The sequence below is a fragment of the Epinephelus fuscoguttatus genome, linkage group LG23 (genome assembly GCF_011397635.1).
Source record: "Epinephelus fuscoguttatus linkage group LG23, E.fuscoguttatus.final_Chr_v1".
Classification (NCBI taxonomy): Eukaryota; Metazoa; Chordata; class Actinopteri; order Perciformes; family Serranidae; genus Epinephelus; species Epinephelus fuscoguttatus.
The window spans coordinates 19,984,408-20,010,203 of record NC_064774.1 but is presented as its reverse complement, the minus strand read 5'-3'; the positions used below and the strand labels follow the sequence as shown (position 1 = coordinate 20,010,203).

General features: G+C 40.3%; 1 protein-coding gene across 1 annotated transcript; it reads right to left on the bottom strand.

Annotated features, from left to right (window-relative positions):
• Positions 1-5,272: 5,272 nt before the first annotated feature.
• On the bottom strand, positions 5,273-25,674 carry trmt44 (tRNA methyltransferase 44 homolog). Its single transcript, XM_049568788.1, has 11 exons — positions 25,081-25,674; positions 24,882-24,999; positions 23,575-23,794; positions 23,413-23,481; positions 22,920-23,027; positions 20,821-20,892; positions 18,087-18,193; positions 17,551-17,734; positions 15,276-15,618; positions 8,829-8,945; positions 5,273-6,868 (listed from the first exon to the last, which is right to left on the bottom strand). Exons 1-11 carry the CDS (start codon positions 25,418-25,420, stop codon positions 6,636-6,638), a joined length of 1,911 nt encoding a protein of 636 aa, XP_049424745.1. The 5' UTR covers positions 25,421-25,674; the 3' UTR covers positions 5,273-6,635.
• Positions 25,675-25,796: the final 122 nt, after the last annotated feature.

Below are 25,796 nucleotides of genomic sequence, written 5' to 3'. Positions count from 1 at the left end.
GACTTCACCAGCCAAGTGGCTAACTTTCGCTTGAAGTTCGCAAATTTGCACCTCCTAGGATAGCGAAGGCATGACCTGGCCTTGATTGGCTTAGCCTGACATTCTTACCCTAACCTTTGCCAATCTCACTCCTCTTGCCTAAACTAGCCAATCAGAGGGAGAGTAGGGTGGGTCATGCATAGGGGATAAAATGATTTAATTGCTTGGCTGCTCTAGACTTTCAAAACGTTATCAGACCAAATGGACCAAATCCCGATAGTGCAAAAAAAAGGTATCCACTGATTTACAGGCGTCTCTTTCCCAATGTATGTTCATGGGAAAAAAATAATTTGGGTCCAGTGGCACCATGTGACTGACCCGGAAGTTGTAGTTAGATGGTTTGGACCAGGAAGTGTGGCAGGCTTTGAAGCCAGTTTTCGGAGTGGCCAAACAGCGGCATTACAACTCCCGAGTTCTCTGTGACACCATTGGGCTCAAACAGACTTTTTCCCATAGACAAACACTGGGGAAGAGGTGTCTGTCAATCAGTGGATACTTTTTTTGAGCGCCAAAACCTCCACAAATTGGATCATTTTATTATCAGGATTTAATCCATTCGGTGTGATTTTGAAAGTGAAGAAGAGCTGCAAGATTAAATCATTTTATGCCTGACTCAAAATATCTCTAGCCCCTCTCTTAACGATCTGAAGGGTGCTTGGGAAGAAGAATTGGTAAGAGGTTACCTGATAAGACCTGAGAGAAAGTGTTCCACCGTTTACGTCTCCGCAGAAGCAGACTTACCAGACTGTACCCTGAGGTTGACCCCACCTGTCAGAGGTGTCATGCTGCTCCCGTTACCCTACACCCCACGTTTTTCTCCTGTCATTCGATTGCCCCATTTTGGTCATCTATATTTGAAACTCTTTCACACATGTATGGTTGTAATGCACCACCCAGCACCCTGCAACTGAGTTTGGAGTAGCTCCAGAAGGCTTGTCCCTTCCAAGTAGCCAATCAAACTCCATGGCTTTTGAGTCCCTTCTGGCTTGCTGACTAATTCTCCTGAAGTGGAAGGACAGGGCTCCACCTTTGCGTGCCCGTTGAGTCAGAGAGGTGATGGCACACTTAAAGCTAGAAGAGCTGAGATATCACAGTCAGGGCTCTATTAAAAAACTACAAGGTGTGGCAGCCCTTCCTGGACTACTTTAAGAACCTACCATGTGCCAGGTTGACTTAATAAGCCATTCATTTATCCCCATTCAAGTTAGCGGAGTGCTAAACCAGAATTACTCTGCTCAGTCAACAGAAGTCTCTGGTACGCCTGCTCTACAGGCCGAATGATGCAAAAGCAGCACTGATTGTCCAGGTACTTTTATACTGCAGAAATAGAGCATTTTTTGGCTTCATGCGCCACTGAGCAACTTTCATAAGGATGAACAGGGTCCAGCCTCCAACGCTGTATTCAGGTCTCTTAATACATCCATGGTTTGCCCACGATGTTAAATTGGCTTCAAAGTCCCGCGCACTTCCTCAGGGGTGGTCCAAACTGCTTAAGAATCCCTATCCTACCATGTGATATGGTTGAAAGCCTTCCAAAAAGCTAGAAGCTGAATCTTGAGTTGGTTTTGTCAAACTACTATTTCAAAGCTCAGATTTACATATTGCAGACTATGTACTGTATCTATCACAGTCTAAGATCACTACATTTACTTCAGCTGCTGAAAATAATTTGACTGGTTAAAGTTTGATTGTTTAAAAGATGTTTAGACGTTTGGACTAAATTGGGTTAAAGCGGGACATTTTTCACATCATGGTTACATATAATCATTGTTTCAAAAGCATTTTAATGACTATAATTCAGTGTGTAAAAGGTTCTAACTAGATGTTGAAATAGTCATTACAATAATAACGTTATGCAACCTTGAAATTTAACGAACTTTCTTTTTCAACCAAATGAAACCCAGTTTTAACCCTGTAAAGCCCAAATATTAAATGAGAAAAATAATTAACCTTTCAGATGTGGTAGGAGGCCTCTGATGCAGAAAATAAAGGGTTCTTAATTTTTCACATTTTACTAAGTTTTTGGGGAAATTGTATTATATTTCTACTGGTATTTTTTCCATATGTGAACATGTGTCAGGTGCACATGCTATTTTTACTACCATTCTGACTCAGGTATGTAAAATTGCAACACAGACATAACAAGCTGTAAATCAAATTTGATAAATGTGTTGCACAATAACTAAATATCTTCATGTTCTAGACATTGTAATAATCACTGCAAAAATATTTAAGACATTTTACTTACTTAAATCTCGACAAATCCAGTCCAGTAAAACAAAAGTTTGCAGGTTGTGTGAGTTCATGGCCAGATGACCGGACCTTACGACACATTTACTATCCAATAGCAGTGCAAGGATAAACAGTGGGGCCCACTGACTATGTAAATGTGTGTTTTTCTTTTTTAAACCATTACATATATATTTTTAGGGATAGTTAAAAGTGACGTAATTTTGCAACTGTGGGTTTTTCTTCTGGGGTAAATGTCGAGACATATTCTTATCTGCCAATTACAGCCCAGTCACCAGAAGAAAAAATTGGCATTGTACGTTCTGTAAATCGCTGATTTTTACATTTGTACAAATTCACGTGGTGCATAAACGTTCAAAGGTGAGATGGGACGCTGCTGCCAAGCTGCAGACCACTGCTTGCGACCAGCAAACAACAAAGCTTTTATAGTCCTGCCAAAAGTGGGTGTTTTTTAGGGAAACATCAGTTGCAATTCCAGTTGTGTTTGTGGCACCAAACGCAGGTAACATGATCTTCTCCTGACCATAACCAGGTGGTTTTGTGCCACAGCATCACCGCTCATTAATTACAGCACTGGTAGCATATATGCTAATTAATAACGTACAAATGTTACATATCCGTGGTTTGCAGACTTTACAGTGCCACCATTTATTCTGGTCATTGAGTTGCAAATAACCAAAACTTGGCTTATTGCATCAGTTACACAAACAATTTTATCCATATGTTTTGCAGATAAAAAGTGTTTTCTAGTTTGTATCCGTTGTTTTTGGCATAACGATGCATTCTTCAGATGGGTGAGCAGAAGAGCTGCTGTGCAGTGTTTACATCAGGGCAGAGGGGAGGGAGACTCACTCAGTGTGGGGAGGGATGGAGTGATGGAGGGGTGTGAGGGGTAATTTTGCTTGCTCTTGCTGTCCTTTGGTCTCCAGGGCAGTGGTGCAAGGCAGACATAAACAGTCATAATTATGGCTTATTGAACAGCAGTCAGAAAGGGCCGGGGTCACACGGTCACGGCGAGAGTGGCTGCAAGTGTGTGGAGCTGGGAATAATGCAGGTGAACACCTCCGCTGCCCGGGCACGTCACGCTCGTCTGCAGTTAAATGTAGGGCAGTAGGTCGATTGCACTGGATGATCTTTGCAGACCTAGAGCGGCAGGAGTATTTTCATGAATTGATTTCTTCCTGGAAGCTTAATGGCATGTGGAGGGGAGGTCGAGAGAGGGAGAAATGATTTGAGGAGGTCATTAAAACCCACACATAGCCGTGCACATTATGACTGAGAGCTGCCTGTCAAACCACAACACTCATTTTCAGCTGCACTGTAGTTTATGTCCATCACAGCTGGAGCATCATTTCTGTCTAAATGGCCTTTCATCAGCAGGAAATTGTCCTGAAAGATAAACTATTAGCTTTCTATGGAGCTTATTTCTTCTCCATGTGTTGAAGCTGTGGTCAGACTGAGTAATACATGTGCGTCTGCATCAATACTCAATGACACAGGCAATGAGCTGCAGGTGACACGAGGACATCCAGTCTAATAATATGTAACTGACCCTAGAGCGTCCCTTTCAACCATGATATAGACTTCGATCCTCTGAACAGGAAAACACAGGACTGGATTCAGTGCACATGATAAACTACAGCCTGAGACAGGACTCACTGCTCTTACAGTGATTTTCAATATGGATGCAGCCACTTTTTAAAGGTTCAACTAAATTATGAGGTACTAAAGATACCAGATAGAACTTTACTTTATAAGTGAAAGACAAAGTTATGAGATTGTGAGTCATAACTGTGGACTTGAAGTCAAACGAATGACTTTATCAATCAAAATGACGAAACTGTCAGCTGTAAATGGGAATCATAACTGTAAATCATTACATTCAAAGTCAAAATTCTTAAATACTACAATATAGACATTAATTAAAAAATACATCTGCCAAAATTATTCGTTAATTAGTCATCTTGTGAGATAATAAGTCAATGAACAATATTTTAAAGTCAAAATTATAAGATACCCAAATATAGAGTTTCAGTTCTGAGGTAGTAAGTCAAAATTATGTCTTAATTCATCAAAATGATGAGGTACTGTGTCAAAAGTATAAGATAATATACCAAATTTATATGTTGTAATATATATGTTTTAAGTAAAAAATATAAGATAGTAAGTTACAGCTACGAGATAAGTCAAAATTTAGACTTTCTGAATCAATTTGTAAGATACTAAGTATAACGTAATAAGTCAAAACAAAGTGTTTCTTAGTCAAAATTATGAGATAGTAAATAAAAAATATAATACACTCAGTAAAATTCTGATGAAAAAACTGGGCTATCTATGCTGCAGAAAGATGCAAATACCTTTGACATTGGTGCTACATGACCAGAGAAAACACAAAAGTTACTGTGTCACTTGCTTTTGCTCAAGAGACAGGAAAACCTACAACTACCAGAATGCACTGCGCCGTATGGGATCAATTAACACTCCCACCAGTGGGTGACAAAATGCGAGCTTGCCCATTTTGACACAGGAAACGATATAACAGCTGGTAGCAAATGATCTTGAATTACAATTAACGCTTTCAAACTTGGATCAGCATCACTTTCCTTGGGTATTTAAACCTTTGAATCCTTGGCAAATCAGCTTTTCCACAAAAACATGACAACATAATGACAACAATAATCAAAAATAAGCCAGGGAAAATGTCCAGAAAATTTTGCAATTTTTTTTTTCACTTTTCAGGTATTTTCTGTACTTTTTTGTGTGCCAATTTTCAGGTAATTTTCTTCTGGCTCTTTTTTTTTTTTTTTTTGCTAATTTTCTGATAATTGTCTTGTATTTTTTACTATTTTTTTGCCAAGTTTTAGGTTTTGTTTTTTTTTTTTACTTTTTATTTTTTTGCCAATTTTCAGGCAATTTTCTTGTATGGTATTGGTATTGGTATTTTTAAGTAATTTTCCTGTACTTTTTAATAACGTCTTCTCAAGTTGCACGTTGACTACTTTCCATGTTTTTCACAGAATTCAAGACAATTTTCACAAGTTTTAAAGGGTTAAACAGTATGCCAAAACATGTTTCTAAAACATTTTAGGTGAGGCGTAAGCAATGCCAGAATCTTTGCCAGATAAACCGCGTCATCCGTTAGACTTGAGCTAAGAGATAAGCATGGATCTGAGTGCTGGTAAGATGGAGGGAAGTTTACCATATTCATTTACACACACTAACCACACTGTTGTGACATAAAGCTGGTTGAAAATCAGTTGAGTGTTCCTTTTAGTCAAATTATGAGATACTTAGTATAAGATAATAAGTCAAAACATCCCATAATTTAATGTCAGAAAAGTGCACACAGCACCCTGTTAAACTACCTGTGAGACAGGTCCGCGATAATAAAAAAAGACGCTAACATTATTCAGTCGTCTTTGTCACTTCACATTTTCCATCTGTATGGGACTGCAAAATCCAATAGATTTAAACAGTCTGCTCTATTGCATCAATGGTCTGATTGCTGTTGCTCACAAAAACAAACAAACCCTGAGGAGATGCTTCCCATCACCCCGCTGCAGTCCCTGAGTGGGCCTTACTGTTTTTGACATTTGAGCCACAGAGTGATGGCACACTGTGTTAGAGAGACACAGCAGTGAGCCCCCGTCCAGAGGGGACGACATGCAGCTCACCCCTCAACTCCTGCCAACAAATAATTCATACTGCTAACATTTACTTTGTTCAAACGCTGCCTGGTCTTTATCCACCGCCCTGCCTGTGAACCTCAAAGTACCCGTCTGAGGTGAATCTCGTGTCTAAGTGAAGTATATGGAAGCTTTTAAAGTTTTGCTGCAGTGAAGGGAAAAGTTAAGTGCTCGACAAAAACGAAATCCACGATAGATTTGATCATCTTTAAATAAATAATCAGATGGAGCTTGACATCCTCTTTAATACACGTTAAGTGTACAATTCTCTGAGCTTAACAAAAGTCCACCTCTTAAACAAATGAAAAGACACAAAGAGTCCCTTGAAGTTAAATTATAGCAGACGAACCCAGAGGAGTAGGTGGACTCCAACTGTGAAACCCAAAGCTGCACCAGGAAGCATCACACTCTGGCAGCCTCACACAGAAGACAGAGGACACTGTTAAATTTCAAAACCTCATTTCCCAGAAATGATGAAACATGGCATTAATAAAACTCACACAGCTTTGGCCTGAGCTTCTTCCTGTCTGTGGCTGCAGGTCTGGATGTCGAGACTTTTCCAGGAGGTTCAACAGACAGAGTGAATGCTGTTAATTAGAAAAGTAGTTCCTCAATTTAAAAATCTACTAAATAAATGAGTGTTCAGGAGGGATGAGCCAATCAAAAGGCACTGTTTTTCATCTTCTTCAGAGGCCTGGTCGAGGGTCGGAGGTCGTCAGGTCCATGGGCGAAGCCACAGTGTTCAGCCTGCAGGGGGCAGCGCTGAGGGTGGTGGTCATAGAACCAGCAGGGGCGGGTTTTCAGGGCACCGGGGGCAACTGGCTTCCTCTGGGTATCCGCCCTGGAGGACTTCCTGTCCCGCCAGTCTCGTATGTACACCCTGCCTCCTTCCACTGAAAGAGAAGGAATGAAAAAAAAGTTACAAATAAATCTGTTTCTATAGAGTAGCAAAGTGGAGGACTTATTTTGGGAATCCTGAAGGAAACAACCTGTTTATTTTCTGCATACTATAGAGACAAAAACAGGCTGAATCATCAGTGCAAAATATGAAGAACTGTGTTTGATAATATCTCACTTTTCTGTGGGGCAGTGGGAGACAGTAGAGCAGGGATACTCAACGTGCTTTGCCTGGGGCCACTATTTCAACCTTTCTACATTTGCTGTCTTCACTCATCTTTGGTAAGAGGGATATCCAGCCGCAGCAGCCCTACACAGGTCAGGTGTACACAGGGGTGTTTCTAGGATTTGCTTAGCCCAGATCTCTGTAGGTGGGTGCGGGGGATCCTCGTCTGGTTCTTTTTTTGATAAACAAGGTCTATTTTAATGGGTCTGTATGCACTCTGGCAGTTTATTTAAATTCAAAGACGGAAAAAATCCCATTGTGTATCAGATACTGTGTATTAGAAAATGGTCGGTGGGCCACCTGGCACCCTATCGTGGGCCAGATATGGGCTTAAGTATTGCTGCAGTAGGAAGATGACAGGGGAAGAGGGAGGTTGAAGGAGACACTCCATCTGCTGACCATGACATGTGGCTAAAAGCTTGCCAAAAAAAAACAACCTAGTACCCATTTAACCCTTTGAAACCTGAGCAAAGTAGCTTGATTTCTTTTAAAAACACAGGAAGAAGGCAACATGCAAAGAAAGAAGAAATTACCCAAATAATTAAAAACAGGAAAATTAGTTTTAAAAAAAAGAAAGAAAGCAAAGTTAAGTGAAGTAAAAAAAAAAAAAGTTTTTTATTATTTATTTTTTAAAAATAAATAACGAAATGACATGGAAAAGGTGCTTAAAAATTACAATAACGCTCTAACATAATTTCAAAATGTGATAAAAAATAATTATAAATATAGTTTTCTCCTAACTTTTGTTTTCTTTTTTCCCTATTTTTTTTTAATAATTTTCTAATTAAATTATATATTGTTTTGCAATTTGTGGGATATATCCTACCAAGTTACTCATTGCCTTTTTTCGCATATTTTTTGAAAGAAATCGCATCGATGTGTTCAAGGTTCAAAGGTTTAAATACTTGAGAAAGGCGTCTGAAAGCTGCGCAAGAAAAGTGATGTTGCTCTAGGTTTCAAAGGGATAAAGCCCCACTTGAGTGTATTCCAGCAATTTTGCAAAATTTCGTATTTTGCTGAGCTCACACTGAAGTCACACTGTTTGCCAAATATTTATATATATATTTCAAATATCTTAATTTTGTGCTAAGTGTTAAAAAAGAAGGTTGCTGCTAAAACGGACAATGTCGTTTTAAGATAGTAGAAGCTGCAGCTCACGTGTCGTCTTCCAAGCTCGAGCATCAGCACTGTCATGCCTCTTGGCGTCTGAGCAGCAAAGTCGTGAGCTAATCAGCTTACCTTGTATTTTGACATATGTTGTAGGGTTGTGTGAGTCACAGGCAAAAAAAGACAGTGAGCTTTCGTTCTGTGATTGCTTCTTCAGTTTTTGGATCCATAGGTAAGTTAACAGTTACAGACAACAGTACGCTATGTAAAGAGAAACATTATCGATTTTTAACCAGCACTGTGTCGTTGCAGTGTGTGCAGATGAATGGTGTTTGGCTGGCCCCTGTGCCGCCAACGCCCAGAGCTCCCCGTTCATTTGCGGGTGGAGGTCCATGCTAATATCCATGCTATCGCTTTGACACTTAAACTACAACCGCTATCTGGTTGCAATGGTAATGGATTACATCCAAAAAGTAACCACAACCCCATTTTCTGTTTTAGAAAGAGCGTTAAGTGAAAAAGAGGAAGTAGCAATGGCTGGAGTGGGGTTTTAACCACACATATGAAAATGCTTTTATGTAGACTAACTGTGAAAATGTATATAAAGCATGTGGTCCACCTACCTCTGAAGACTTGGTGGTTGTTCTTGAGCAGTGTCTGAAGGCCTCCACACTCCTTCTTCAGGAGCTGCAGGGTTTCCTGCTCCAGCAACCCGGCAACCTCGCTCACAGAGAGGCTGCCTGAGGAGGAGGGAGGGAGGAGAGGAAAAGAAAGGGATGAAAGAGCAACAAACAGAGTGTGACAAAGGAGCGGGAGGAGGTTTATCGATGTTACATTCATCAATATATTAACACGCTGCTTCAGGCATGCACTGAAATCATTTTTATCCACCACTGCGGAGTAAAAAAAAAGAAGCATCCAATAGCTTGTGTTGATGTCACCGGTAGTTTGGAGGGAGGCAGATCTATGACATCGTCTCAGTGAAAGTGCTCCAGGAGTGAAAAGGTGATCAACGCTAAATATGGAACATTTTACAGGAAGGGGAGGGAGAATAAAAACACCTCAGTAACTGTCTTGCAGTGTAAGCCTGCGCTGTGAAGTGTGCTCAATTAAAGCTGCTCCAACAAGCAGTCAGAGCAACCAGCATGCATTTCACCGCTGGATCTCCCACCAGCCTTTTAGAGCGTGAGTCACTGCCGTCACTCCCCCAGTGGGACAATAATTTTAGATACCAAAGAGCAAAAAAAAAAAGTAGAAAGGTGGATATTAAAATGCATAAAGCTGCGAGTTAAGCGAATAGTAAGCAGATAAATGACGTGCTCGGAGCAGCACCCGGCCTTTGGGCTCCGTTTCATGATATTTTCTGTATTTCTGCTTTTGCCCTTTTACCCCCAGAGGAGAATTCAATCAGGATTGACCTTTGCTTTGTACAAATGACAGTCTTTCTCCTCTGTCCTCTGACATATTGGAGAGGGACACACTGCAGGATTTCCAATGCTCCTTTGTGCCGTTTCATAACAACATTTGACCTAAATCTGCAGACATCATAATGCCATCTTCATCATACTTTTACACAAAATCTCTGGAGGCGCTCCAGGCAGCCCCCGCTGGCTTTGAGTTTAATGAATATGAGAGAATTTCACTGTCTTTGCCTCTGATCCAAGCTCACTTGGGAAAAGAAATAAAGTGCTAATATTTAATTTTACACTAACTCTACTTTTTCTAAAACATATTGTCCACCCAAATACATCCTAAACTTAGCCGGCCATATTGCTGAGTTAATCCCTGAAATATGCAACACACTCCCACATTCACAGACACTCGCACAGCCAAAACGCAGTCCTGCACTGCCGAGTGTGAAACTGGGCAGACTGCCGTCCTACAGCCGAGACGCCAGGGAGCTCCAGGCCTTAATATAATATCAATACGCCGTTTAGAGCTGCCCTTTACTGCCTACAATGTTAATGGGGATTAATGGGAGAAGGGCAGTATTGACAGAGCAGACTAAGACCAACAGAGATGGTTATTAATGGCTCCGCGTCACGTGCGGTTGGATTTGTTTTGTTTTTTTAAAGCTGAACATTCACTGTGCAAAAGATGACCGGTGATTGATTCTTCGTTGATGATTGTTTTTGCTGCTTAACCTGAATCAGAATCAGGCTGAGTGGAGGAAATCAGCGCTAAGAGTGCTGAGTGGTGAGTCAAATGGTCGAAAGGACCATTACAGAGAAGCAGCTAGCTATTAGCTAGAGCTGACCATCGGTGCCACAGTACACTTGTTCTATAACAGTAACAGTTTAAATTGGTGGTACATCAAATACAGTCACTGTCTTTAAAAATAGATTACTGGAAGAAGTTACTGTTTGTTTTTGTTTTATTCGCCTTAACATCGTGTCCTAACTGAATGCGGCGCGAGAATCAGTTTGATTGCATTTTATTTTATAATAAAATGTACCTGGCAGTACTTTACCTGGCAGCAGCGTGACACAGTGCTGCCTTTTTGTGCTTAACTTTTCCCGAACGCCCTGTTTCTGTTCAGTCCTGTTGCTTGCGTAAAAGCGCCACAATGAATGAGGAGCAGCTGATTTGTAAAGCTGAAATGAGTTATCTACAAGTGACCTCCTTATATAACTACACAAGCCTGAATAGGTGGCAGCTGGCTGGAGGGAGATCAACAACCTATACTGTTATTTACAGTAAATATCATACTATAAAATGTGTGCTCTCTGTTCAAAAAGTACAAATGTAAAAAGACATCAAGTGCTCACCCACATTTTAAGAGGTTATGCCTCCAGTGGAGTGCACAGCCTGGCCTATGTGGTTTGTTTGTGACATAACAGAAGTGGATATTTAACAGTTTCAGTGTGAACAGAGAGTAACGCTCGCTTGCTGCAAGGACGAGGTGAAAAATTCATATTAGGCATGCGTTTCCCTTAAACAGATTAAAAAAAGTGTGTGCAGTGCACCCGCCACGCGACAGCGGCAGAGGAGAAGCACGGCCTGGGCAAAGACGATTTTTAAGTACTCCGAAAGTAATCCAAAGTATGTAGAATATGTTATTTAGTTTGAGTAATCTAAAGGAATATATCACAAATTACATGATGACATCCTCTCGATCAAATCTCGGCCTCTTTGTCCATCCCCTGCTCCAACCGCAAACAAGTGTTCGCGCATTTGCTGTTGGCCCCAGCGCTCTGAATCTTCTTCCCCAGTCTATCAGGTTTGCTGTTTTTTTTATTTCTTGTAATTTAGTTTACAGTCTAACTTATTTTAAGGAACACTTCACCCACAAAATGATCATGCCGTGTCATCTTCAGTCATGAGGAAAGTCTTGTTTTTCCCACATGCCAACAGTGGGCGAAGAATCCAAAAACAGCAAACTTTAGAAATGAATGAAATGTGTGTTTGGGAAGTACTGAGCATACGACTGGGTAAATAAACCTTGGATTATACTGGATGAGTTTTGTGAGAGTTTGTTAACAGGTGTTTAGGTATAGTTTTGCTGTTGTTAAACGTGGTCCCCGTTTACTTCAATTAATCTGCAATGTTTGCCGTTTTTGGATTCTTCATTAACCGGAGGCATGCAAGAAAAACAACAATTTCCAACAATTAAATTGATATATTAAAGGTCATTTCGCAGGTGACGTATTCCTTTAATAAAGATTTTGTCATGATTTAGTATTATTGCCTCTCAAAACCTAAAAATGTAAAAAAAAAAAAACAAAAAAACAAAAAAAAAGAGTTTACTATCTTAGCCTGTGAGTCAGAATTACCCAAAGGGGTCACAAGATGATTAACAAGTTGGGAAAGATGAGAAAAAAAAACACGTTTCTGAGACAAAAAAACAAAAAACACCTTTTTTCATATCTTTCCCTTTTCTTGTGAAGTAAAATCTTGTGAAAAGCCAAAATAGCACCATCCCACTCATAATAATAAAAACACTCATAGAAACAGCATTATGTAGGACTGCTATCTTCATTACCTCATATGTGGTTATGATTATTCTATCAAATGGTGTTCTTTAAAATGTTGTGAAAAAGTGAAAGATGCAAGTTGCAATTTTCCAAAGCCCAAGTTGACATATTTAAATTGCTTATTTATTTCCTGATTCATGCAAGCTGCTTCTGTGTCTTTACATTTACATGAGATACTGAGTGATTTTTTTTAACTCACTGCACCTGTCTTTGGAAAGAAAAAGTCTAAAAAACACATTGTACTGATTTGAGGATTGGTGCTGCAGAGTGTAATGCATGGTGGATGTACAGCTGTGCGCTGACTTTTGTTCTCAGCATGATTACATAACTACCTGAGCCCAGTCAGCAGAACAGCATGTATGAATTAGTAAAGCTACAGTAGCCAGCTTCACACATTTGCACATTTCACACGTCAACTATTCGAAACACCAGAGAGAGAGACAGGATTTTGTCTTCAGGGTACAAATGTCGTGCTTTCAAATACTGAATGTTTCCTCAATAAAACGCAGTCTGGAGTTAAAAAGTTTCCTGATTTTGATGAGGAAATACCTGCACAAAGAATATTTGAATAAAGATAACATAAATCCAAATCTGATACTTGACATTTTTTGATGATCAATCAATACAAAAAGGAAAAATCTCTCTCTCAGATGTTTATCTATCTATCTATCTATCTATCTATCTATCTCTAAAACAATAGCACAGCTTTCTTAGCCTTCAGTCAGAGGTAATTTCATGACTGCTTGTGTTGTGTTAAAGCTTCAATTTATCACAATCACATGTGGAGAAATGTAGACATCCAACACCAGATCCACACACTCACAAGACGACAAGCTGTCCTTTTTTTCTGCCTTTTAGTTTATGAGCTAAATGTCTGCATTTGAGATGTGAAATAAAGAGACTTGGCGCTCGGGAGCAACTGATAAGTACAGTATGTTCAAAAAAAATGTGGATTTACACTAAAGCCAGGATGCTATATAACCACACCTCTACTGAAGTATCACTTCAAATATCAGAAATGAATAGAATAATATACTCATACTCTTTGAAGATGCAATAACTGAATCTCAAAGCCCTTTCAGTGACTCTGGATCTTTTCAATATAGGCTGGCTCACCCTGAATTTACCCTTTGTTCTTACACAGCAGATTACTGGTAGGAATACCTCAATACAAATGCATACTCATGCATAAATCATAGACAGTGGTGCATTATTCATCCAGTCATCTCTATACAGGGTTACAGACTCCCTTCACTCACTCTCCCTCATATTTTCTACCAGTAATTTCAGCACTGATATCATGACAGAGAATTTTGTGGTTTAATCTTAGCAGTCCTCACCTCCTTATCTCATTCATACTATGTGTGTGTGTGTGTGTGTGTGTGTGTGGGAGTGGTGGTGCAGAGGCGTTGACAAAGGTGATGCGTCGGCGGTGTGCATATGTGTGTGACGCGGCGCGTGTGGCATACTCTGTACCGTGCGGTGCAGGAAGTGGCTGGCACAGAGTGAGATACAGGAGTTCAAAGTGGCATTGCTGTGTGTCACGAAGGCCCTGCCGACTGGTGCCAAGAGGGGGACAGGGTGTTGACGAGGGAGGCGGGGGGTTGGATGGGATGATGGAGGTGGGGATCAGACGAGAGGCTCAGGCTGCAGAGGCTGCCGACCTGCCACAAAGCGCTTGGAAATATATTTTAAGGCTGTGACGAGAAATGTGAGAAGTGATTCATCCATGTTGTTAAGAGCGTGTTCAGGTAACGTCTACAGGGAATATGATGCTGACGTCACGCTGTGTGCATTTTTGGACGTAGAAGCTATATTGTGGTCTTTTATATTGATACCTGTGCCTGCTATGATGGTCAAGCAACGGTATTTGGACAAACTACACAGGTTTAACAACATAGACCCATATGAGCTTGCAGGGCTGGATTACAGATCTGATGTACTACCTCCACTCACATATCTCATCACTGTGATCTCATTTATGGACTGAGTGCATACACTCTGGTAACAGAGATAACAGAGCGCAGATCTCAAAGATGGCGTCCCCATCCCCCATGTTTATCTTGAGTAATTTGTCCAAATATGTATGTGCTCTCTCTCTCCCTTATTGGTCCTACCTGCCTATTTGCACTATTGTATCATATATATTGTAAAATTGTACGTTTTTAATGGTGTATTGTGTTATGTGTCTGTATGTATCCTTATGTTTTTGACAGAAGCCAAATACAAATTTCCACTTAGGTGGACAATAAAGTTAGTTATCTATCTATCTATCTATCTATGCTTTTGACATATGTGCTGCAACATAAAAAATATTATGCCACAAAATGTATAAAAACATACAGCTTTTTAAATTTGTAGCGGCTACAAAACTGACCTATTGATGAGAAAGCCACAGTTAGCCTTAGCGAAAGCTAAAGCTGCAACTAAACTTACTGATATTTGCCTACCTACTTATAAAATGTATCAATTTTGATAAACTAAAATCTTGGTAATTGCGTAATAATAGTAATTCCACATAACTAAATGAGACAAAGGCTAATTTCGCTAATAAAGAAGCAAAAACAAACAAGCTAAAGCTAACATAGCTAGCTTAGCAGATATCAGCAGCTACCATGTCAGCTTTCACCACTTCAACTTCATCACACCTAACGGGATAAATTGTGAATTGTAAAACAGACACCTAGAAAAACAGAGATGCATTTAATTATTTAATATAAGTATTATGTTGGTTCTTTAAAGTGAAAATAATTGGCCTAAAAAGTTATAAATGAAACATGACAATCATTGTATTCATTTTGTTTGCCAGCGAGCAAATCTTTGACCCTTCAAACTTCACTGCTTCTACAGATACTTCTCTGTTCATTTGGAGAACATATACAGTATATACTGTATACATATATCTGCCCTGCAACAGATATTACAAAGTAATGAATTCAGAAATCCCCAAAGTGCACAACAACAACACTTGGCTTCACAGATAATGCGTCCTACTTTAGATTTAATCAGAACCTCTTCATCTCTACAGTAGCAGCTCACGTCCAGGGAGACTTGTGTGATTTGTTTGTTTATCTCGGATGTTTTGTTGCGGTTTACCTCCTCGATTCCAGTCACTGGAGGTCCCGTCATCACCAGTCAATCCTAGAAGAACATTGGCGACCCGCAGAACAACGCCGTCAACAAAGTCCCGGGGGAGAGCGGCGCAGTTTCGAACCGTTTCAACCCTGTCTCTGGGTTGGAACCCTGCTCCCCAGCTGCCATCGGGGTTCCTGTCAGTGTCTTTGTTCCCATGGCAACAATCATCATCATTTCTGATGTTCGACCTTTGAACTGTGGCCCCAGGGGCAGTCTGGCGGCTCTGGATGTAATGAGCTCTTCGCTGCTCTGCCTCAGCCTCGTCAGATAGCTGGTAGTTTCTTGATTTTCCCACCAGACACACCTGCAGGAAAAAAGGAGGTGAATGTCAGGACGACTCCCATGGGTGCTGCGGCTCAAAAGTGGATAAACGAAACTCAAAAGGAGGAATACAAATCCTCAATATGTGTGTTACTGTGGACAAAACAAACAGCGCTATGCCAACACTAATTATTTTGGATATACATAGTGATGTTTGGGCGGCTGTTGCTTCTGTGTACAAAGTGATTATGACTGATCGCTGTACATTTAAAGTCCAATAAATACTTGCTTGTTCTTATTATGTGTCCATGTGCACTGAAGCAATTAATGTCTGCCAGCTGTGAAAGAAACATCCCACTGGGGACAATAAGGACTTGATTTATTTCTGTCTGTCTATACTAAATGAGCCTCAGGTGGACAAAAGGCGGGACGCACAGCTGTGCATGTTTGAGGAGCAGGAATACAGTTTATGATAATTTTTGAGAGAATTCTAATGATCTGTTTTTTGGAAGAAAATATGTTCGTGTTCTCTGCTTCATTGGAAAGTCACAGAAAGATGGGAAAGATCAGACAAAAAAAGAGATGGCATGCAACAAAAGTCAGAATAACTCCTGCGACTTCACAGGTGTGAGGTACAGTACAGGCCAAAAGTTTGGACACACCTTCTCATTCAATTCGTTTTCTTTATTTTCATGACTATTTACATTGTAGATTCTCACTGAAGGCATCAAAACTATGAATGAACACATGTGGAGTTATGTACTTAACAGAAAAAGGTGAAATAACTGAAAACATGTTTTATATTCTAGTTTCTTCAAAATAGCCACCCTTTGCTCTGATTACTGCTTTGCACACTCTTGGCATTCTCTCCATGAGCTTCAAGAGGTAGTCACCTGAAATGGTTTCCACTTCACAGGTGTGCCTTATCAGGGTTAATTAGTGGAATTTCTTGCTTTATCAATGGGGTTGGGACCATCAGTTGTGTTGTGCAGAAGTCAGGTTAATACACAGCCGACAGCCCTATTGGACAACTGTTAAAATTACGATAAGGCTCAAACACAACAAGCCAACGTCAAAGAACTAGTGGCGACAATTGCACTTAAACACACCACAAAGACTACAGCCAACAGCCAACTAGCACGTCCATTCTGCACCTGCTTAAGAGGAAACAACTGTCCATAGCAGCAGGTGGCGGTAGTCTGTATTTGTAATTCATGAAAGGAAAGTGAAAGACTGTCAGGACAGCTTCCAGAAAAAAAAAGGTATTTCGCGTGTGCTAGCAAACTACACCGCAAACCATAAGGAACCGTTTCTTCTAAAGAGCTCAACGCCCAAAACTATAATCTTATCTACGCCCTCTTGACCAATGGGGATTCAACATACTGAATGGGCCGAAAAACAGCCAACAAGGGGTGACAAGGGCCAACAAGGGCCGACTAGTGCCAACAGTGCAGGACACACCACAAAACCAGTGCCAGAGACACTCACCAATGGCCCAACATTGACTGACAGCCGACCATTGGCCTGGTGTGTCCTCCAGTTGTAGGGTTGAAGTCAGAAGCAATTAGGGTTAGAGCAAAGACATCATGGTTAGGGCTGGTACTGGTCAGTCACAGCACAGTGGGACTAGGTGGAGCACTGTTGCTGATTGGCTGGAATAGTGTTATGAGGCTCTGTCCGAGCCATGTTGTTGCTTCTCATATTAGAGCCAGAGCTGCGTATGAATATCATATTGAACAGAACAGAAAGCTGGCAGACTGTGAGGAGATATTTGCTGAGTTTGACAAAAAGTGTATTTGTTCAGAACTGCTAACTGCACCTTTAATTGGACTTTGTAACTTGTTTTGGAGTATAGCTTTAAAAAAAAATATTTAAAAAGATGTCAATTACATAATATGACAGCTGTTTAAGGATTGTGCAAAACACAGGAAGTCAACAACATCAGCTTTTGGCTGCAGCTCTGACTGGGACCTACCCGTTTGGTGGACGGTATCCTCAGGCAGTCCTCCTCAGTGTTGAAGCCGCTGACTTGGCTGACCTCCGTGATGAAGTCGATGTATTCTTTATACTGAGACTTCTTACACTGGCGTCTCTGATACTTTGCATAGAAGTCAAAGAAACAGCAGGGGAGGACAAAATACCGGCAGGAGTACGATGACCTGCAGTCAGTGAGATGAAAACACAGATTCTTGACCAGTGCCAAAGAAAATTAAGGTTATAAATCTTTTGAATTGTTTTTAAGATTCTGAATCTGTACGACAAACAGGAAATAATCCATTAAAGAGATTAGCATCTGTAGACACATTAGAGAAAAGCAGATATCTCAGACTGAGGCTCAACATCACCATCAGGTGGTTGCCTTGGGAAACACAAACTGACACAGGAACTAACACACACACACACACACACACATATTCACACATCCTCCTTCTGCGCATAATGCTATTCCAAATTGGAGAGATCAGCTGGCACTTGAGCTGCTGAGTGAGATTGTGTCTGCTGATGACTCGCCTGGCAGCTATAACGGGGATCCACGGTGTGAGCTCGTCCGAGTGGTTCCCAATCAGCCAGTCCGTACCCGGGAATAAGAAGCTCTCGCTGGGAGTAATTGCCTTTTCCTGAAATAGCAAAGACCCGAAAAGCACAAGAGCTCCTTAGAGTGGCGAAGATGCATGCCAGTGGGATTTGATTCTAATTCACTTTATGGAAATTAACTAGAAAAGGGAAAACCTATTCCCCTCTCAAACTTTTAATATATCAAATAACACCTGTCAATGTGAAATTTATGAGAACTCATTTAGTCTGTGGCCTGGCTGGTTGTGTGGATTTAACCACTTTCTTACAAAAACACTGACACTTAGATGATCAAACATAATCCAGAATTTCTATAAAACATTTCATATTCGGCTCAGGTCCATCGCCAACATCACAAATGATGTAGGTTAAGAGCACTGAGGCCTGTCAGGTTTAGAGCAAGCCTCCAAATGAAGATTTGGGACTGAGTACAGCACCCCTGGGGGCCCTGAAGGATCGGTCTGCCACATCCGCTCCCAAAAAATCAGTCAATAATAGATGACCTGAAATGGAAGCAGTCAGCAGCTTGTTGTTAAATGACTGACTGAGTCCAGGAGGCGGACAGGAGAGCGCTGTGTTTCTGGGGCAGGTTTCCCTGCAAATGTGTGTATGTTTACAAGGAGTTGTTGTTCCCCTTGTGCACAGGGAGTGTTTTCTTTTTGTAGCTCGCAGCAATCGTAAGTGTAACACTGCCTGTTCCTGTTCCTTCCTGTTTTATTACCATTAAATAATAAAAAAAAGACACATTTTCGTTCTGATTTTTGAATTATGCATTTTTTTAAATGGACTTTCACAAATAATTTACAGTTAAAGGTTCATTCCAGGACAGCGACTGACGATTTATTTTCATCATTGATTATTCTGACAAATACATGGTCCATTAATCAATTAATTGTTTGGTCTATAAGTGTCAAAAAAAATAGGGAAAAAATGCTCCCAGTGCCCAAGCGATGTTTTGGAAATGGTTGTTTTGACCGAACAACAGCTCTGAACCCAAAGATATTAAGTGTCATATAAGACCACCAAAATCAGGAAGTCTTCACATTTGAGAAGTATTTATCTTCATATAAAGTTGTTCATAGATCATCAAAATTGTTGTGGATTGATTTGCTTTCGATTAACTAATCAATAAACAGACGTCTGTGACATCATCAAAGACCAGCACAAATAATTTCAATTTCACCGGCCAAAGTTTGGTACAAAAATTTTAACATTTTCAAAGTATTTTGAGTGTTATTAAAAGACAACAACTGAGGAAAGTAAACATGTATTTTTTTATACATAAATTTATCTATTTAAAAATGTATATCTTTCTTTCTGCAACTCAAATGTAATCCCAAGTGTTCGAAAATTTAAAAAGAACAAGTTTTAAAAATTGAAATACTGGCCTAGAAAAAACAATGGCTGAAATTCTGTACTAACATACTATATAGTACGCAAAAACAGTATCATATATTTTAGCATGTCCAAAACCTTAGTATGAAACCAATAGCACATAAAATACCAACTATTTCCACTTACATATCATAGTATGCAAACACTTGACACTACACCAACATAAATATCCCATAATGCAATGCAGTAGACGACAAGGTTCACAACAAACAGCGACCAAGACAGCTCGGTGGCGTCAATATAGCTTCAATATTAGTGTAAATATATACGATTTCTCTGTGCAAAGAATGATATATCTTTAAATTTATTTTTACATTGCCTGTAGAACTGAGGTTGGCATGGGTTGCCATGGTTACATGTCTTCAACTGCGACTCTCAAGGAAATTATGACAAAAAAAGGAAAGGACATGACATCTCTGACACTGCTCAAATTTTGCACTGGAGCCAGAGTGTGGTGTAATGACTGTCAGAGCTATGATCTGTTCGGAGACCAATAACAAGGAAAACACACGTGCATATTTAGGTAAAAAACGTCAAAATCACGTAACGTGTGCCTTTAAATCTGGTGGAAGCATTTTCCAGTCAAAGGTCAAACAGCACAGATATGATGGGTTAGAGACTTGCCTGCCCCGCTAACTTCAACAGAAGTGGCTCCAAAGTTAAATGCTAGAGTCGAACGCTGTCACTGATGTCACGTTCTTTAATTCTTAGTTTCCTTCGAGAACCTCAGGAAGTGACACGGTAATTACAGCTCAGTGGGTTTGAAAGCTTCACACTGTTTATTCAAACAAATGTACGTTGAACGATACTAAACATATTGGGCATGTAGTGCAGCGAATCTCACCTCCAGGTCCATTACAGCAGTTCTGGAGCTTTCTATTGTGTCACATGGTCTTCATCAGCACATGATGTTTGCTCCATTACTATGACATTACATTGTACTGTCTCCAAGGTCAAGACTGGACTTCAAAACTCAACTTGGACGAGTGACAAACAGGCAAACGTCATGTGGTGATGAGGATCATGTGACGATGTACGTTCGATTTATGTTTTGTGCTTTAGTTCAGGAGACTTTCTGATGTTCTGAAATGTGTCTCAAACTAACAGAGGAATCAACAGTTGGAGCCAAAGCACAAAGCAGCAGCAGCAGCAGTGAGGGGGCGCCGCCAGCTGAAAATACACCTACAGCGTGTGATATGTGAAAAGATAATAACACTAATTAAAAACCTGAATATGGCGACCATAAATACGCCTTCTCCATGCTCGGTTCGCTCACCTCTAGCACAGTCTGGGGGCCGTACATGTTCCAGATCTTCCTCTTCCGAACATCGATGCCCTTTCCAGGATGCTGCAACACAAGATGGCGTGACGGTCAGCTGCTAATCTCTGACTATCAGCAACCACGATGTCTAATTTCAACAGTTTGTGATTGGACGTTACGGCGACACTGTGCTGTGGATGTTTTCTATTCAGGGACATGGCCTGTGTCATTGATGAAGCTGCCGGTGAGGACTCAGCTAATTGAAACACCTCTTCTTTGAGGAGGCGTGTTTTTACAAGACGGACTTGATAGAGGTTAAAAATCTGTTATTCCTTTTGATTAAAAAAACGTTCTGGTGAATGCATCTTATTAGAGTGCTTCTTTTTGCCAGTTAGGCTTGTAGTGTGGCTCTGGGATGGCAGTGTGAGTCAGTCAGACAGATGGTCCACCACGAGGACAAGAGATGACTGGTCGCTCTGTTAACACAGATCAAAAATGTGTCGCGTGCTCCAACAACAGCATAAACAGGAAGGCACTTTGAAATATAAGAACAAATATATCAGCAAGGAAGGAAACATTAAAAAGCCTTTATTGCTGCGGCTAAATCATAAAAAGCCAACATGCCAACTTCATGATTTAGCCACTACATAAAGGCTTTTTAATGTTTCTTTTCATGTTGATTTATTTTCTCTTAGATTTTGGAGTGCCTGGATCGCCTTCCTGTTTATCCAGATGGCAAACAAGCAGCAACAATAATCCCACTGATTGATTAGTTGATCAAAAGAAAGTAAATCAGCAACTATCTGAATGGCCGATTAGCTGTTTCAGTCATTTTATATGTGCTGATTCCAGCTTCACAATGGAGGATCTGCTGCTTTTTCTTATCGTATATTATAGATCATTAAATATTGTTCAGTTCAGTTCAAATATTTGGTAATCAAATTATTCATGTTGTAATTTATATGCTTTTTTTTGGTTTAGTTGAGTGATTGCACTGCTATGGAAGCTCATTTCCGACAAGCTTCTCAAAATAAGGACTTACACATCTTGAAATAATCGGTTAGTAGTTCAAAATCATGACTTTGGATTTCAAATTATGACTTAGTATCTCAAGATAATAAAAAACTTTGTCAAAATAATGACTTAGAGTCTCAAAATAATATCTAGATATCTCAAAATCATGAGTTTCTCAAACTGACTTGCTTATCTCAAATATTGACTACATAACTCAAATAATTATTAAAATAATGAGGAATTTTCTCACAATAAACTTCATATTATTTCTCATAATTTCACCATGCAATTATTTTTTAAGGTTTTTTTTTCCATTATTTGTTCATTTTAATATCTTTGATTGCGACGTCGGATTCCACATAAAATCAACATCTACATTTATGGCTCATTTTTCTGAATTTAACAATCGTGCACAATACCCTGAGATCAAAAAGGGATCAAATGCTATAGGAGGCACAGAGGCAGAATTACATACGGTGGTAAAATAAAGTGCAAATACATCAACATAAAATAATGTGCGATTAAAAATAAATAAATAAATAACAAGACCAAGCTGAACATTATCCCCAAAGCCGCAGGGCTGCCCTTCCTCCACATCACTTCTCCACTCCTCTGTTTTGCTGAATATTTATTTGTTGTAATGTTATTACTATTTTTTTTTTTTATTATCTATTTTTTATATGACTTTATTCCTTATCTCACTGGCTTCTTTAATCTGCTGTTATTTTCTGTATCTTTGCCTGTAAGGTGACCTTGAGTGTCTTGAAATCAAAAAAATTAAATGTTTTACTATTATTATTAAATTCCCTTTTAAAAAGCACAATATTAAAAGATTGTCTGGTCATTAATAATGTAAGGCACAGCTTCTGACTGTCCTCAGTTCAGTTTTAGCTGCGGGTCAGATGTGGAAGTGCATTTAGTTCATACAAAACTAGGCCAATACAGCCACTGTTATGAGGTTATTAGGTCAGAAACTACCTATCTACGTCAGATAGATCACATCATGGTTGTTTTCTGTGGCTTTTCTGGGCTTCCAGTTAAATTTTAACCAGCCAGTAACATACTTTTAGTTTATCACAGTCAGCCAACACTTAACTCACCCCTTCATTGGCCAGTATGTGAACCAGGAGGCCGTTTCCACAGCCCAGGTCCACAAAGGACTGTCTGGCACTCAGACCTTTCTCTGCTCTCTCCTCGGCCCACAGCACCTGCAGCACAGTAAGAGACACTCAGAGCTACTGTGTGTTCACCACAGCTTTCAATCACCTGCAGTGTGACACCTGCAGCTGCTGCTGACACCCTTTCACCTGCCTCTGGCATGACAGATGCATTGATTTGCTGGGACAGAGCCATTTTTCACACTCGAATTGATTGACCCAGCTTTGGCTGTGTGACCGGACAACATGTGACAGATAGAAATTAGCTTCACCTACACACTATGGACATGTTCGTACACTTAGAAGCTGTGATACACATTTGAAGTGAGTGCAAAAAGGAATATGGCCCATGAATTTTTCAGCTCAGATATCCAATTAACTGATCAATCAATGATTCTGATATTAAAACGACATTAACAACCGTGTTTGAACTCACAAGCAGATACGTAGCAATGGCAACATCCTCGTAGACAAACTTCTCAGGATCTGTAACCTCAGGCCAAACCTACAGAGCGTGAGGAAAACATACTCAGTGATAAAGATCAACAATTATTAACAGCATTACAGTTTACATACAAAACAGCTGAGCTGCCTTCACCTTGACCATGGCTTTGTACTTCTCCTTCAGCTGCTGGTACATGACACTGTACTTCTCCACCGGCAGCAGGGACAAGGTGCTCCTGAACTCACTGCTCTTGCACTCAGTGGCCCAGCGCACCAGTTTAGGCAGCAGGTCACTGGACAGCCAGGGCAGCTTTGGGTACGCAACGCCATCAGAGAACCACGCATCTGAGGCCAACACGTGCAGCTCCAAGGCCCTGCAGATGGAGGCAGAGTCATCTAGATTTGTACTTTTGTGTAACTTGTACTGTTGTTCTATAACACTTGTATAATAATACTAGCTTTTTTATTGTCTGTAAACTCCGGGGCTGCTGTGTGTCAACTGGTTTAATAAAAATAACACACTGGATTTACTCAAAGATGCTTTGCAGAGAACAAGAAATGCAGAGGTGGAGGAGAAAAACACAGATATTAAGTATTAAGAGGTTGTAGGCAGTTTTGAAGAGGTGTGTTTTGAGGGATTTCTTGAAGGTGGAGAGTGAGGGGGAGCGTCTGATGTCATCAGCAGACCTGAGAGTGCGGATGGGGAGCCAGTGGAGGTCATGGAGGACGGGAGTGATGTGGTCATGAGTGCGAGAGTGTGTGAGAAGACAAGCAGCTGAATTCTGTATGTACTGTAGTTTCCTGAGAGAATTTTAATGACAGTTTGTTCGGAAACATGCCACTAAAGCACAGTATGACACCTTCAAACACAGGCTCAGACCTGGTTTTTAAACAATCAGACATGTGAACATTTCTAATCAACAGTCACTGCTCACCGAAACACTGATGCTGTTATATCTGGCCTACATGCTGCTAACTTGCTTTGCGTCTTTGCCTGTTGCCAGGCAGCCAACTCTGCATGGGTATGTATGCAATACCTGTTTTATTAACAACATGGCTGACTTTTTGTGCACATATGTTCTGAATAAATTTACATTTTTTGGCACTGATCTCAGCCTGTGAACCTTTTTTGTGGCTGTGTGCGGGTATGTCTTCTGCCATCCTCTCTAAATTTGTGCATTAAAAAAAAAAACAAAATCCATTTCTGAAGCCATTTCCAAAATACTTGGAAGAGAAATTGATCCAAATCTTACAGCAATTTTTGGTATTCAGAATTTATAAGGCTTGCGGTACGAGGATCTAAGGACAGTTTTCTTCAATGTGGAAACTAATAAATAAAGTGGAAAAAAATCAGCAAATAAAACCCATGAAAAAAAGCTATTTTCATCAAAAAATAAGGTATTCGGACAAAAATGCAAATCTGTCCTGTCTTATTTGGGTGATGCTCATTCAGCCACTCACCATCCCTCACAGTCCTGATGGAGGAGCTGCAGCTGATAAATGTTGCCCCTCTTTAGGGACACCTGTCCTCCTGCGTCCTCTTCAAATGGAACAAAGGTCACCTGCTGTCTGCCAAAGTCTGTAACACACAAAGACATTTAAGAACCATATTATAGGAGAACAGAGCTTAGTGAAGCCTTTCATTCTGCTCCACTCTTACCTTTGAGTATCACCTCTTTCTGCAGGTTTGTCCCATAACTGTTTACTTTAGGAATAAATGTCCTGACACTAGAGGACCACAGGTTGTCCTGTTGGTGTGTCTGTGCCGGTGACACCCTGCTTGTCATGAAGGACAACACATCCTGGGTGACTTCAGCATCATCACCCAGCAGGAGCTGCACAGCCTCTCTGTCCACATCTTTGCTCTCAGTCTCCTTCACCCCGCAGAGACGCTTGTTGACAACGTGAGGTTTCTTTATCCACACGTCTACAGCCGACCAGAAACCCTCAGGAAGAGTCTGACAGTCTCCTGGAAACTTTATATCAAACAGTTTGGGCATAACTGAGCATCAGACGCGACTACAAGCCATGTGTTTACAAACCGTGACAGGACTTCCGGGGTCTTTTATTGTGTAGATAAAGAAAACTTGAACTCGAACATAAAACTTAAATGTAAAATAAATTGTCACTATTTCCTAAAGAATATCGTAGCGTAAAAAACACATATTAAGCTGTGTTTTCAACATTAGCCTATGAAAAGAGAGAAAATATTGTCGCTGTATGATGACGTTGCACCACTATCAGTTATTACAGTCATACAATAGAGGGCGCTGTTTCTCCTTCTCTACATTAGATGAGAAGCCGATATGTCACATTTTACAGTCTATTATTTACTGTTCTATATATTTTAACCAATAAACAAATATACAAACATAT